The 15,837-nt window shown below is 42.7% G+C and overlaps 1 protein-coding gene across 1 annotated transcript in view; it reads left to right on the forward strand.

Annotated features, from left to right (window-relative positions):
• cabp7a (calcium binding protein 7a) overlaps window positions 1-8,811 on the forward strand; it is a gene marked incomplete at both ends in the record, with an annotated part of 167,213 nt that extends 158,402 nt beyond the window's left edge. Inside the window, 4 exons of the mRNA XM_084307599.1 lie at window positions 2,150-2,293; window positions 4,116-4,228; window positions 5,581-5,731; window positions 8,681-8,811. Of these exons, the coding sequence (XP_084163725.1) occupies window positions 2,150-2,293; window positions 4,116-4,228; window positions 5,581-5,731; window positions 8,681-8,811 (539 nt within the window). The remainder of the gene's footprint in view (window positions 1-2,149; window positions 2,294-4,115; window positions 4,229-5,580; window positions 5,732-8,680) is intronic.
• Window positions 8,812-15,837: the final 7,026 nt, after the last annotated feature.

Below are 15,837 nucleotides of genomic sequence, written 5' to 3' on the forward strand. Positions count from 1 at the left end.
AGCGTTGATATCAGCGACTAGCCAGTCAATGACAGGGATGATTAGGTGGCCTTGATATCACCAGATCGAGACCGGATTGAGAATTTGGCCAGAAATGTTGGGGACCCAACGCCCCGGGTTCCTAGTGAGTCGGAGAACCTCACGATTGTATGGTGTCCTCGATGCCGTAACAGGGGCATTGCTACTGCCAGGTCCAGAGGACAGAGTGCTCTCTACAACACCACCACTTTCCGACACAGTCCTTTGGCCAGGGCTTGAGCCTGCAGAGCCTGCAACCTTCCAATCTGGAGCCCAACCCATATGGCCGTGATGCCAGACACTGCTGATCAGCTGCAGGGAGGGAGCTGGCTGTTGTGGAGTAGGTTGGTCCCCATCATTTAAGATGACGATAGGCAGAGTGTGTGCAAGGCGGGGAGGAGACCAACCGGCTGAAGGACAGTTTTTTCCCCCAAGCCATCAGACTCGTCAACAGAGCCCCCCCTGAACCACACTTGAGAAACACTGTTGCTGCTGATAAAACTGTATTGCACATTGGAATTTGCTCATTGCACATCACACAACATTTGTTTTGGAACTGTACATAGCCATTTTGTTATTTAAATTGTATATAGTATAATATCTACATCCTGTTATCTGCATTGCACACTTTCTAGAACTGTATATAGTAATCTTTATTTTAGTCATATTTGATCTTATTTTATTCTTATTCTATGCACATTTTATTGTATTTATATTTTGGAAGCTGCTTTGGTCGAGGAACCACAACAAGTTGTATTTCACTCTTTCTTGCTGGAAGGTACTGAATGACGTCTGAAGGTACTGAATCTGAGTCCGTGTTTAGAGGGTCTCTTTCTTTAGCTGGTGAGTATGTTGGGCGACAGCCATACGGAACAGACTGTTGGCAAACTCACTCTCCAGTTCCGTTCTGTAATGGGCCTTGGCAGCTCTGGCGGCTTCGTGGAACTGGTCGACGCTGGTGGTATCCATCTGATTCCCCCTCCTTAAAGGGGAACAACACTACAATTAAGAATTCAAACATGTTAGAATATAGAACATCTTTATTTATCAAGCACATTTTACAATCAATATTTGTCGGGGGAATACCACAAAAATTAAGAATTCAAATATGTTAGAATATAGAACATCTTTATTTATCAAGCACATTTTGCAATCAATATTTGTGAACACAACCTACTGTACTCTCTCCGAAGCCAGAAAGCAGAGAAGTAAGACTCAAAGTCTGTACCTTTTCAGTCACTGCCAAATTAAAGATTGTTGAATGATTGTGCATATTGTATTTTCTGTGTGATGACTGAATAAAACGACTACTACTATGTTACGATTATGCTTCTTCGGCATGGTGATGAACCCTAGCACTCTAGTTTACGGATTTCTTTGAGAGTTGTTCATGTTCACCAATAGATATAGAAAAAACTAAAATGAGGAGCTCTAAAAATTTTATTTTATATTTGTTTTATTTCTATTTGGGTTATTAAAAAAATATAAAAAATTATGTTTATTTTGTTTGTTATTTTAGGTTTATAAGAGATTTTGTTTGTGTATGATATTGTGAGAAAGGGGCAGGACTAGATAAGCATTTGCTTCCTTCTGCTCCTTCTCAAAGTAATTTGTTTATCATTTAATGAAGAATGTAAGATTTAATTTTAAATTTGTTTCTTTAGTTTATAATTTTTATTGTGTTTTTATATGGTTGATTGTTCGAGATAAAATAAACTCAACTCAATATCTTTGGACTCTCTTAGTCCATTAGGAATAACATCCCTTTTAACGGTTCCTGAGTAGAGATGTGTCGTCCGCGAACGATCTGGTTCTTTGGAACGTGTTTTTTGGTAAGAACGAATAGGAACCAAGTCTCTGCGAGAAGAGCCGTCCTTCTGTGAGGTGTTCTAGGATGGCTCATACTGCAGTGTTAATGGTAAACGGTTAATTAATGGTGTGTATGAACGGCAGCAGGCGTTTAATTAATGGTGTGTATGAACGGCAGCAGCCGTTTCAATGGCGCATGACGCCGGGGAGCCTCTTGGCATGCCGCATGGTGCCGTTCGCTCCGGTGCGTGGAGCCGCTCGCTGTTTCATACCTTATTCTGGTCAAAGACTTCAGTGCATGTGTGTGTGTGTGTTTCCGCAGAGATCCGCGAGGCCTTCAAAGTGTTTGACCGCGATGGGAATGGGTTCATCTCCAAGCAGGAGCTGGGCATGGCCATGCGCTCCCTGGGCTACATGCCAAATGAGGTGGAGCTGGAAGTTATCATCCAGAGGCTGGACATGGATGGTGAGACTCGCACACACACACACACACACACACACACACACACACTTAAACAGATGTGATGTGATGCACATGAATATATACGAGTTCCTGCACACAGATGCCTGTACCAGATACTATATATTTTTTTTATCCACTTTTTCTCCTCCTGTTTTTCTGTGTTTTTTTCTCCCATCTCAATTTTGTCGTGCCAATTCCCCCCTCCCCTACCTGGTCGTTGCTCGCATGTGCCTGGTCGTCTAGGGAGGGTTGATAGATACTATCGCATGTCCCATCCGATACATGCGGAGTCAGCCAGGCACTTCTTTTCACCTGCCAGCGCGGACTCTCATTGGTGAGGTGTAACGTGTGGGAGGCACCCACCGGCTTCCCTCCCGCTGACTCTGCCAATTGAGCCAGTATGACGGCCGGCCAAGCCGGAGGCAACGCTGACAGCCGGATTCGATACCAGTGTCTGTCGCGTTGGTGACGAGCGCTTAGTCCGCTGCGCCACCCAGCCGGCCAGATACTATATTATTTGTAAACTAATGTAATAGCTGAAATAGTGTTGTGACTATAGCTCTAAATACTGAGTGACTTAAAATAAATTACTTGAATTGGTTGTTTACCAAAGAGAGTCCAGGAGTTTTACTTCGAAGGGTAATTATTTAAATCTTCTCTTATCACCTCCTGTATGTAATGGAATCACATGGGCCGATTTCCACTGGGAAATATGCCTTTTGAGATACAGTAGAAAGATTGAATATATGTGTTAATTGCTCTGTGATAATTGGAGCTGGTCCAGTTGAACTCCTGGTATCAAGTGCTCACTGTGCTTCAAAAGCACAAACAGGGGTCCTGTGTTCTTTCTCAAACACAGGCCCAGCACCAGAAGAGTGTATATTGAAAGCCAGGCGTACCTCATTCTGTTCTGAAAGCAAACAGTCACCGTATTGAATATGTGTAGGTAGGGAATTAGTGGAATGGAAGCGGATACGGACCAGCTAGACTTTAGCTGTTGGCCAAAAACACCTCTCCCAGAGTTTTTAAGCTAGCTAGTTATCCATATCCACTTCCATTCATTTGTGCTAAGCTAGGCTAGCTTGCAGTCGGGTAGCTTTCTGCTGAACGTGCAGAGAGGAAATTGGTATCTATCTTCTTGTCTGACTCTGGAGAGGACGGTGAGCACATTTCCCATAATGTTGGCGTGTTCCTTTAAAGGTAAGTGGATTAAATAAGTGGAGAGTTTGGAGTGACATCAGTTGTAGTGATAGAAGGCTGTCGGGGGATTGTAATTAGATTTGAGGCAGTGACAGTATGATTTGACTAATGAATGGGACAGTGTCTCTAACAGTGATATCAGTAGGAATGATCGGCGGAATTGTTCCACCTTGGGTCTGATTAAAGGGGTCAATTCATATTCAAACGGCAGCTCAAGCCCGGACTGGGGGGAGTGGAGGTCTGCGGGGGTAACCAACATCTGACAAACTGAGAGGCTTCAAGACAGATATCAATTAAGTATGCATCTTAATCTTATAATATTAATAATGAATATCATAGGCAATCATAGGCTGTCAAATATACAGGCACATGCACGCACACATGGGCACTCATTATGCAATCACACTAGACAGTATATTCTACAATCTACAGGGTATAAAGGATGCATTACTCTCTACTTCCTCCAGGAGTAACTACAGTACGATCTAACTCTTACAAGTGAGTTAGCTATAAAACACCTCCTTCCTTCCTTTCTCCATCCCTCCCTCCCTCCCTCCCTCCCTCCCTCCCTCCCTCCCTCCCTCCCTCCCTCCCTCCCTCGCTCTCTCCCTCCTTCCTTCCCCAGGCGACGGCCAGGTGGACTTCGAGGAGTTTGTCTCCCTGCTGGGCCCCAAGCTAACAGCAGCCGGGATGCCAGACAAGTTCAACGGAACCGACTTTGACTCTGTCTTCTGGAAGGTAATCATTAGTCTGTCACTTCCGGCTCGTTAACAATACACAGCTTCACTGTGGTGAACCGCCAAGTGTACCGTCGTCTGTGGCGTTCGCAACGTGGCAACTTACGAAGGAAAACAAATTTAATTGCCACATTTCACTGGATCATTAATGGGACGCTTCCACCCGTCCTATCTGTTTGAAGCCTCCTCTCCCGTTAGAGCGGTGTCCTTCCATGACTCCCTTCCCCGCCTCGCTGGCGCACAGCGGCGTCAGATTGTACTAAAGTCCATTTATGTAAACAGGTATTGATTTATTTGCTGGCAGTTTCACAGATAATTACCTGTTGACGTTAACAGCTTACAATAGAAATTAAAGGAATATATAGGCATATAGAGCTAATGTATGGCTTCAGTTAAGCCCCGGAGTGACTGTCAAAATGGAGCCTCAATCAAATGCTGAAAACACCCCAAGTATTATCTGTGTAGAGATCTGCTTTATGAGCGACCAGAGAGACAGGTGCGTCCTGGGGAAGGAACCCATGAGGCGAAGCAAAGAGAGTGCAGTGCCAATTAAAACAGTGTATCTGACAGGAACGCTGTGGCTGCTTTACTGTGTGGTGCTTTACTGTGTGGTGCTTTACTGTGTGGTGCTTTACTGTGTGGTGCTTTACTGTGTGGTGCTTTACTGTGTGCTGCTTTACTGTGTGCTGCTTTACTGTGTGCTGCTCGGCTGCTCAAAGGAACCCTGTGGTCATTTAAACTATAACTCTTATATATGTCAAGAGATCGATCAAGTAGTGCTGAGTTTGATGTTGTGGTTGTTCCTCAGGCACTGTTTATTGGCATGAACCATTGTTGTTGTTGCTGTTGTTGTTTTTGTTACTGTTGTTGTTGTTTCAAACTTAAACTTTTTCATCCAACTTTCTTTCTTATTCACTTTTTGTGTTTGTTTGTGTGTGTGTGTGTGCACGCTTATTTGTCTGTGTTTGTGTGTGTTTGTGTTTGTTTGTGCATGCGTGTGTGTGTGTGTATGTGTTTTAGTGTGTGTGTGTGTGTGTGTGTGTGTGTGTGTGTGTGAGTGTGTGTGTTTGAGTATTTGAGTGATTGAGTGTGTGTATGTGTTTGAGTGTGTGTATGTGTGTGAGTGTTTGAGTGTGTGTGTGTGTGTGTGTGTGTGTGTGTGTGTGTGTGTGTGTGTGTGTGTGTGTGTGTGTGTGTGTGTGTGTGTGTGTGTGTGTGTGTGTGTGTGTGTGTGTGTGTGTGTGTGTGTGTGTGTGTGTGTGTGTGTGTGTCTGTGCACAGCTATGTTGTGTGTGTGTTTCCTCTACCTTGGCGTCTCCTCATGTACCCGGTAATGTACAGTACTATTTCCAGTGTGACATGCAGAAGCTGACGGTAGAGGAGCTGAAGAGGCTCCTGTTCGACACGTTCCGCGACCACCTGACCATGAAAGACATCGAGAACATCATCATGACTGAGGAGAACCACATAGCGAACCCAGAGGACTGCCAGGTGGACATAGACAGTAAGAAATCACCCTTATCGTTCTTCTTCTTCACTCATTTACTGCCTTCACATTCTGGAATCCTCCGCTCACAGTCTGCCTGAGGGTTCTGGAATGTTGAGGCCCCAGCCATCCTTGTTTGTGTTAAAGATTTCCCACCATTGTATTACTGTCTCTAGGGCTCTAGTGGGCTATCTTTTTAAGCCAGCACGAAGGTACTGGTATCATATGAAACTAGACATTTTACGGAATCCAAAGATACAGTGGCATACTAACTTACTGACAAAGGGGTCGATTTCCCTCCAGTTAAGCTACTTTAAATGGGAGGAAAATGGCCATTTTCAAAGGGGTCCCATGACTTCTCACTTCAAGATGTTTGAATGAAAATGGGTCTCCCTAGAAGGGGTCAGCTCAATGTTCCTAGGGCTCAATGTTCCCAGGGCTCAATGTTCCCAGGGTTCAATGTTCCCCAGCTCTATATCTAAAATAATAAAGTTGAAGTCGTCTGAATTTGACCTGAACACAGTAGGAGTGTTAGACTAATTTGCATAAGTGTAGTTGGGGGCTCACAAAGAAATGTAAAGGAAATGTAATCCAACGCCACGGTCCACAAGTCTCCACAAGCTACTTCTGCGGAGATAAGATACAGCTGACACAGTGCTTTCCTCCAGAGCCTCTTTCAATTTGGCCTTATCTCTGTATCAGCTGGTGGATTTGGATTCTTGGTGAAAAAAATACATATTGTGATTCGACCTTCCGTTTCTGAGGGAAAATACGATAATAATAATATAGCCCAATAAAAGGGAACATTGAACCCTGGGAATATTGAACCCTGGAAACATTGGACCTGGGAACATAGGACCTGGGAACATTGAAGCCTGGGAACATTCATACACTCCACAATATAACCACACAAGACCCCTCTTTACAGCGACGCAGGTTCATGTATGGTACTGTAGTCACATGCAGGATTAGGCCCAAACCAAGCGATATAGCACTATAGTTGAATTCATAACATGTGGTTTAGGTGACAGGAAAAGGCTGGTGCACTTAGAACTCTGGTGAGTCCCGTCAGCCAGGGCAGGCTGGAGGTTCAGAGTCCAGGGCAGTTCATGAGTTAAATGTGCTTCTGACTGGTCCTTCTCAATGCAGGGTCCATGAGGGGGTCCATGAGAGGGTCCATGGGGGGGGTCCATGAGGGGGTCCATGAGAGGGTTCCAGGGGGGGGTGGGTTCCCAGATAAATAGTTCCCGTCATAGGTTTCACTCTCTCCATTGTCATCTCATTCATTCCAATAGAGACAGCTGTCCAATTTGGCACTTAATTCTATTAGAAACAACACACATCTTATCACGGGTGTCCATGAACAGTTTGGGGGTCCTTGACAGGAAAGAGAGAGAGAAACAGTGCTTCAAGTGGAGCGGGGTTAGAGGTGGAGGGGAAACCCACCCAAGCAGTTTACCTGCCTTTCTTATTTTATTTTATTTTATTTGTGAAAGCAGTTTACCAACCCTTTTCTCAGCTTATTCTTCATGATTGAGATGCATTGTATAAATTGTAGTAGAGAGTTTCAAATTGATGCAAGTTACATGAAAATCAATCAATCAATTCAATTTATTTAATGACCACCCAGCCAGGCTGGTGGAATTTAGTTTCAGTGCAGGTTTCATAGCAGTTCCAACATAAAAACATAAAAACATAGAACATATAACATCACTTACAGCGTACATAAAAGAAAACACAATTACATAGATACAGTTCAGAGTTTGTGAGTTTGTCCATGTCCATGTCAGCAGAGGTAAGGGGGGGTTGCGGGGGGTACTACAGGGGGGGGGGGGTGCTACAGGGAGTTCAGTGTCCGTATGGCAGTGGGGAAGAAGCTGTTCCGGTATTATTTGAGGAAATCAAACTGTATGAAACTTTTTTCGTATATTATTGATATATTATTGGTATATTATTCACATTACTGTGATCATCAATGGGATATATTTTATCTTACCACTTGGGCAAAAAAAATAAACATTGACATTGACATTGAAGATTTACATTTCTACAAAAAACACCATATACTGTATTATGTGGAAATGTGGCAAATGTGTTACTTCAGGCTGAGAATGATAGTATGCACACTCCTGAGGGAGAATAACTAGTGTCCATGGCAGACGCCTCTTGGAACCAAACAAGGAATCACAGATCAGTTATCAAAGGTCCTGCTACCTACCACCCATTGTGTTTCCAAGAAGCTCTTTTCACAGAAGCCATTTTGACTTGTCATAGATGGGTAAACAGAGGTGTAACCATTGATGTACTGTAGTAGAGGGTCATGGCTAGAATCTATCCGCATTTCATTGAAATGCATTATAACTTTGAAAATTTACACAAATACATTTCTTTCGTCTCTATTGTAGGTTAAGGTGGGCCGTGATGTCTCCTGTGATGTTAAGGTTAGGGGTTAAGGTATAGGGTTAGGTTTAGAAACAACTTTTAAAGTGATCACCAACATGTGGATCCCTTCTAGCCATGACCCTAGTAGAGCTGACCTACTGAACCGGTCCTACTGTCACACGTTGATGATGTCACAGATGATGCCACAGATATGACACTTGTTCTGCGAGCACCAGCGCTTTGTGGCGCTCACCTCCGTCATGCCGATCTGATCCCAATCCATTTGTTTGCTTATTCGTTTGGAGGCATTTCATATCAACATTGTAATCCAGATGCAATTATGTACCATGCAGGTGTGAAAACACATTTTCCGGCCTGTGTTCATGCGTCATAATATTGTGTTCACATAGTGGTAGGTTTTTGTGATGAGTTCTCCCATTTGGAAATTACTATCGTGTGTGTGTGATAATGGTTCATTCTCTCTCTCTCTCTCTCTCTCTCTCTCTCTCTCTCTCTCTCTCTCTCTCTCTCTCTCTCTCTCTCTCTCTCTCTCTCTCTCTCTCTCTCTCTCTCTCTCACCCCCAGGCTCCAGTCCGACACAGCAGGTCAAGCAGACCTGTGTGCGCAAGAGCCTGATATGCGCCTTCGCCATCGCTTTCATCATCAGTGTCATGCTCATTGCAGCCAATCAGGTGCTGCGGAGCGGCATGAAGTAGGCTCCTCCCCCGCAGCCTTGGTCAACATCTGAAGGCTATACTTTCTGGGGACAAAAGACTGAGAAACTCCAACAGACAATCATATGATATAGTACAATAGACTGAGGCAAGACTGCAATGGTAAGAGACAGACTCGAGACTTGTTGGACACACAGAACACACCAAGTCCACTGAGAGGCTTTGCAGGACGCAGGAGATGACCCATCATCTATGCATGAAGTGCATGGATTTAAAACCAAGTCGTCTTGAGACATTGTGTAACAGTTATTATTATTATCATTGTGCTTTCCATTATGACTGTGTAACCATCAGAGGTGTTTCCGATACTTAATGACAACTGTGACCAATTGTATGTGTGGTGATCAGCGATCACAAAAAGAAAAGTGAATCTTTAAAAACTGCATGAAGAAGAAGAAGAGCTGCTTTAGGGACATGCTCGTTAAAAAGTAGTTTTTGGGAGTGTGTGTGTGTGTGGGGTGGGGGGGGGGGGGCGTGGGGGTTGGGGGATGGGGGGACAATTGTTAAGCTGTACTCTCTTTGCCTCACTGAACACCCAATGACCATCTCTCACTGCCGTCCAAGAGCTAACAATTTTCAAGATGATGCATTTGTGTCGTGTGTTTCAGTCATATAAAGAATAGGCATCACATTTGGGGGACGCAAATGCGATGGAATGTATTTTGTGCTGTTCAGTTGTTGTCCGTCTAAAATGCGTTGTTATAGAGCAATAAATGTGAGTAAAGTATGCATCTCACAAGGATTTGAAAAGAAACGACTCCTGGAAAATTGGTATAACTAATGGACCTCTCTAACGGGTCAGGTCTTTAATAATATATGATGTCCCGCTATGCTTTTCAAGATCCTCAAAAACACTGGTAATGCCACGGCAATACCAACTGAGACATCAGTTTCAATCTTCAACAAAAGGGAAGATGGTGACTTACTGTATGCTGTGAAATACAAAGACAGGTAAAATGCAAAGACCTCTATGTCAGTGAGCCAAATGGTGTCAACCTTTGCAATAAAACATAACTTTAACATGTGTGGCCCATCTCCTCCAGTTGCTAATCCATAATGCTTTAGGATAGAGTGCTGTGCATGCAATTGGGTACGGTGTGACACTATTACCATATGTACAGTAGACATATCAGACCAACTTCAACCAAAGCTTCGAAAAGGACACCTGTATGAAAACGTTTGGATGCTAACAGAACGCACATCTTGCCCATCTAATGTGGACTAGCTTCATCTATATATATAAACAATATCAACTTTTTTTAAATTTAGGACAAATGCCCTTGAAAGAAAACAGTGTTATCTAGAAATCAAGTAAATTGTTGAGTTATGAATATGACTAGTTATTTCTAGTAGTATCTCTTACAATATCCTCTCGCCAAGGACCAGGCTCACTAGCGATTATCTGATCCACGCCGGGCGATTCATCAAAAGTGGCGAGGCTGTGAGGAAACAGAAACCTGCTCATACCTTTGTTTACATTTTGCACTTTAAGCTGTGGTGCAGCGCACAACACGACAACAACAACAACAACAACAACAACAACAACAACAACAATAACAACAACAATTCACCGTCACCGCCATGATTGTTCATCCATTTCAAGTTATCGTTTGGACATATAATGTTACTCTCTCATAGATTTATCTATTTTTGTGAAGAATGTGATGAAGTAGAACAGTGAACAAGAAATTATCCCGTATCGTTTATTCATCGTCTAATAGAATCACAGAGGGCACATTTTTATCATGAGGGATTACGGCTGTGATAATGATTTCATTTGTTGCCTTATATTCTTCGAGTCACTTTGGCATTCCTATGTTTACATAATGAGCATCCGCCGTGGGAATTGTTTATTATCAGTGCAAAATGTACAAATATAAACCGATATTTATTTTCCTTTTTACAGATGAAAAAGAAAATATTGTATGAAAAATGTTGATAGTCTTCTAATGAATGTTCTATTTCCATCGTACTGTGCTTTGATACTTGTCTTTGGATCAAAAACACGACATGGTATATAGACCCTGTGACAGATGTTTCATTGATTTCACCACAAGTTCTTCTATGTCTGTAGAATGGTATTTCACATGAATAAAAATGTAACAACCCTGTCCATCGGTGCGTGAAAATACATTTTGTAATTTTCTCAATCCCATGTTTCTTCAGATGACATTTATGAAATGGATGGTTGGTATCGGCTTTCACCATGTCGATTGACATCCTTGACATTTCGGGTAGAAATCCACTGTAATGGATAGATTTTCCAAGGATCAGTGAATCTACAGGATTATTGCTACATTCCATCTCAAGATGCCGCTTGTCTCAGTCCCGTGTTCTGGGTCCCATCTGTCTCATTCACACCAGAATAAATAGCATTTTTTTTCTCCCTCACTGCCATCCAGAGGTATGATAGTCCAGCCACTCCATCCTCTATAGACCATTTTGAATAGTAATCCAGGGAGAGAGAGAGAGGGGGGGGGGGGGAAAGACAGAGAGAGAGAGACAGAGAGAGAGAGAGAGACCCTCACTCCCTACCTCTCTGGGTTGACAGATAATGTATTGTATGATTGAACCAATCAGATTAGACCTCATGCACCAAAATTGTCATAATATTTCTCTTACGACCACCTCCTTGGAAGGTCTTAAGAGAAAGTCGACGACAATTACCCCCGGATTCACCAAAGCGTTGAGAGGTTGTCGTAACTCGCCAAAATCATCACAGCTGCGATGCCCAGAATGAGATACGTCACTCATTCAAACATGAATTCCAGGGTCCAGATTCATAACTAGCATAGGAACATAAATAGTTAATGTTAGTAGGTAAGAACTTTCTAGAAAGTAAAACATTCTAGGACCAGACTCCCCAGAACCCCATAGGATTGTGATAATGTAGTCCTGGGATAATATGCACAGGGACGTGCATTAGGATAGAAGGGGAGAATGTAACCCAGGGTTCAGATTCATAATTATCAAAGGAACATAAATAGTTCCTGTTTATCTGTGAGCTACCACTTCCTGTTTTACCATGAGGTCCCACTTCCTGTATATAGAATGTAAACCAGTGTATGATGTCATGATAGAAGGTTCTGGAACCTTTGTGATGTCATCCTATGATGTCATATAGAACGTTCCGGAACATCTTGGTTTCCTATAAAAACAGCTAGCTCTCAAGCAGCCAGCTCTCTTTCCGCCTCGACCTCCGAACCAGCAACATCGCCCAGACGGACCGAACTAACCAACCGACTAAAGCCGCAAGTCTCAACCAGCATCCCGGAGCAGTCCAGACCACCCATCACTAAGTGTGCCTAGCTGGATCGATACCCGATGGCCAACCCCGGAACATTTGATATACCTCCAGACTAATGCCAACTATTGCTCAACTAACAGTCCGGTAGGATTGAACTGAACGAGACTACAAGGACTTCCAAGGGAGTCGATCCCGTTCATCTTGTGTTATTTTGATATTGTATTTTGTATTTGATTTGATTTAACTTAAGAATAAGAATTAGAGGGTAAATGCTACCACTGTATGATGTTATAATAGAACCTTCTAGAACATAGAACCTTCTACACCGTTTGTGGTGATGTCATAATAGAACATTCTAGATGACATATCGATTATAGCCGAATCACTTCCTGTAAAGCAAAAGGGTTTAAAGGGCCAATTCACCTAATAAGGTATTTGCATTCCCTGATAAACTAATATAGAGTTACCGATGATAACCTCAGAGACGTCTGAACGAACCCCAATGTGTTGATCCAATCGACCTAGGCCTTGATATCGACCTAACCCTCCCGCAAGGAGAGGTTACTGACCTAATCTAAAAGGGATACGTAAAGCATAACTTGTACTTTACGTATGTATGTATTATTACTGTTTATCTAGCGCGCTTTTAATTAAAACACCGGTTATTGTTATAACTCTGCCTCTGGTCTACTATTCTTTTAATTGTGCATATTACTCCTCGTCGCATTCGAACCTAGAACTGTGCCCGTGGCAAACAGCTGTTACTGTTATTAACACAAGTGCTACACACGCATTCCAGTTTACTTAATTTGCATACAGACCCGCCCGTCCAGCTCATTATAATGCAAGGGCCGTGCGGAAAAAAAGAGGGTCGGCATTGCTCCATGTTCAACAGGTAGCGAGGAAGCGCTTTGCGACGGATCAAAATTAGATTAGATTCAAATGTACTGTCATCACACAGCACACTATAGTGGAATAGACTGTAATGTATTAATATTCCATATTTATACCATCTTGTTGCACGCTCCTGGCCACATGCCGCAGTGTGTGTGTGTGTGTGTGTGTGTGTGTGTGTGTGTGTGTGTGTGTCAACACTGGACTGAGCTTAAACTGCAAGGGAAGCTTGCCTGTCTCCCTGCCGCTGACCACTCTGTCTCGCACACAGTTTTAAAAAATGTAGCTATTGATGAGAGCATCATCATTTTCACTTTAAAAGCTAGGCTACAGGTTTTACCACCGATGCTCAACCTTTCCATCTGGTTCCCTGGCAGTCATAGCCCACACTGCATACACCATGGTCACGAACAAACAACAGAAACCATGTCTCACATACTCAATGGCTGTCATGCATACAAAGGGCTCTACATTTGTAGGCATGATAGGATTGTGGATCTGATTGCAGACAGTGTCAGTTCCACACTCGGGTCACCTGCAACATATAAGCTGTATAAGCACATACAGTGTGAAGCCATATATGCTCAATCTGTGTAGGGACAATTCACTGTTCTTTGATATTTCAGCAAACACCCCGATGTTGTTGTTGTTAATGAGAATAACAGAGAGGTTCTCATCCTAGAAGTTGGGTGCGCGTTTGACTACAGTCTAGAGGAAGCCTAGAATGTGCCTGTGCACCAAAAAAAGCAACCAAAATGTTAAAATATCAACTGTTAGACCATACCATATCACAACTCGGCTACAACTGTAAATGTTTAGTCTTCATATTTGGAAGCCTGGGTCACATAAGTTGGGTGTTAGAGGCCTTCAGATGGCCGGTCTTCCGAAGAGAAGAGCCAAACAATTAGCAAGATATTGCTCAGTGTCAGCAATTATTGGCAGCCGCGCAATTTGGAGAAGACGCTGCTATCTGTATCCATGAGCTGTGCAGTGGCGTCGCGTGGGTAAAATAACAGGGGAAGCCAAAAAAAATTATTAAAAAAAAAATTATTCAATATTTTTATTAATAATTTTTTTTTTTTTTTTTTAAGTCAAGCAGTCACCATGTACACTACAGTATGGCTCGGCGGCCAGTCAAACGTTATTTTTATTTATTTAACAGATTGCAGAATGGGTACAATACAGTACGGCTCAATACACATTTACGATGAATTGAAAATGGGGGACCCTGATGTAAACAAGACGAAAGTCTTTCTCTGGTCTGCATCCCCTTAACAATTGTATGTATTGAGCTGTACTGTACTGTACCCATTCTGCAATCTGTTAATAAAGTTTTCATTCATTCACACACAATTGTATAAGGGGATGCAGACCAGAGAAAGACGTTTGTCTTGTTTACATCAGGGTCATTAATACTGCTGGAGCATTGGTTAATTTTTGGTCCGATTTTTCCTTGCGCGATTTTGCGCGCCGCGTGGGAGCAAATTCGAGACACATATTCGGTTGCAAAAAGGTGTCCCACGGTCTCCTCTATGGCCGTGAATATTTTCACGCGGATCGGAATCACGGCGCGCCCGTGGGACACTTTTCCGTTTCGGCGAGTTTATTCCACGCTTTCTGTTTTCCTTTTCTAAGCATTTTAGGGGCTACATGTGAATCAGTAAAAGTTGCGGGACGCCCAGATGTTTCCACGATAGAAAGCTCGCGTGGATCCCATAATAGGCTCACTTAATACAGCGTTTTTAAAATCACGCGACATTTTCAGGGTCGCGAGCCGACCTTTTCCCCTCGTTTTCGATGATGGAAGTGATTTAGGAAAAGCTTCGGCACGCCGAGAGGTCCCCGTGGATTTAATCTCGCGAGGATCGGGGCAATATTCGGCCCGTGGGAACAGTTACGGGTTAATACAATGTTCAGAGTGCAGAGGGGAAAATATGGCACCTGCCCCGCCTCCAGGTGGAATATTATGCTGAACGTCTTCCTCCCAGCTCCGTTTTAAACTTTTAGGGTGTGGCCAGTGGCAGTCAGCTCGAATCTGATTGGCTAGGATCGGATTTGGAGTTTGGACTCACTCTATAATGCTGGAAGGCTGGAGAAAGAGACCTACCCACTGCTTCTCTCCTATACTAGCTGCAGTAGTGAGCACAGTCTGACAGTGTGTTAGAGGGAGTGAGAAGGAGAAGAGGGAGACATATAAAAAAAAAAAAAAAAAAAACACAGATGCCCAGATGAAAATGAATGTAAACTATATTAAAAAAAAAATTTATTTTAATTTTTTTTTTTTTTTTTTTTTCATATTTCATATTTCATAATTTGATATGAAATTTATAGGGAGGCATGGCTTCCGTTGGCTTCCACAAGGATTCGCCACTGGAGCTGTGTGTTGATTGTCAGGTTCATCATCCATGTGTGTGTGTGTAACTTTGGTTGCCATTGTCAATTTGGGCATGATTGTATCAGAATAACCCACAATGTACAAGTGCACTGATAATATTTGTGTCCTTTAAACATTGTCTTTATGTGGACATAAATAAAGATTCTAAATGTGTGTGTGTGTGTGTGTGCTGAACAGGTGGCCAGGAGCGCACAACAAGATGGTATAAATATGGAATATTAATACAGTATTCCACTATAGATATATCCACAGCGATTAGCTTTAGTTCTTATTTATTTATCCACTGTCATTTGCAGTGTTGGTGTAGTGTTTTTATTTATTTTCGGACATCACGATGCCTCTTGAAACATGAGTGTAAATGTAAAACAAATGTTTTATCATTCAAATATTGTCATATTTATTATTATTATGATTAATTAATTACAAGGGTGCCTGTAGAGTTGACATGAACGAAATCACCATGATTCCTCCC

Source organism: Notolepis coatsorum (genome assembly GCF_963971535.1).
Source record: "Notolepis coatsorum genome assembly, chromosome: 2".
Lineage (NCBI taxonomy): Eukaryota > Metazoa > Chordata > Actinopteri > Aulopiformes > Paralepididae > Notolepis > Notolepis coatsorum.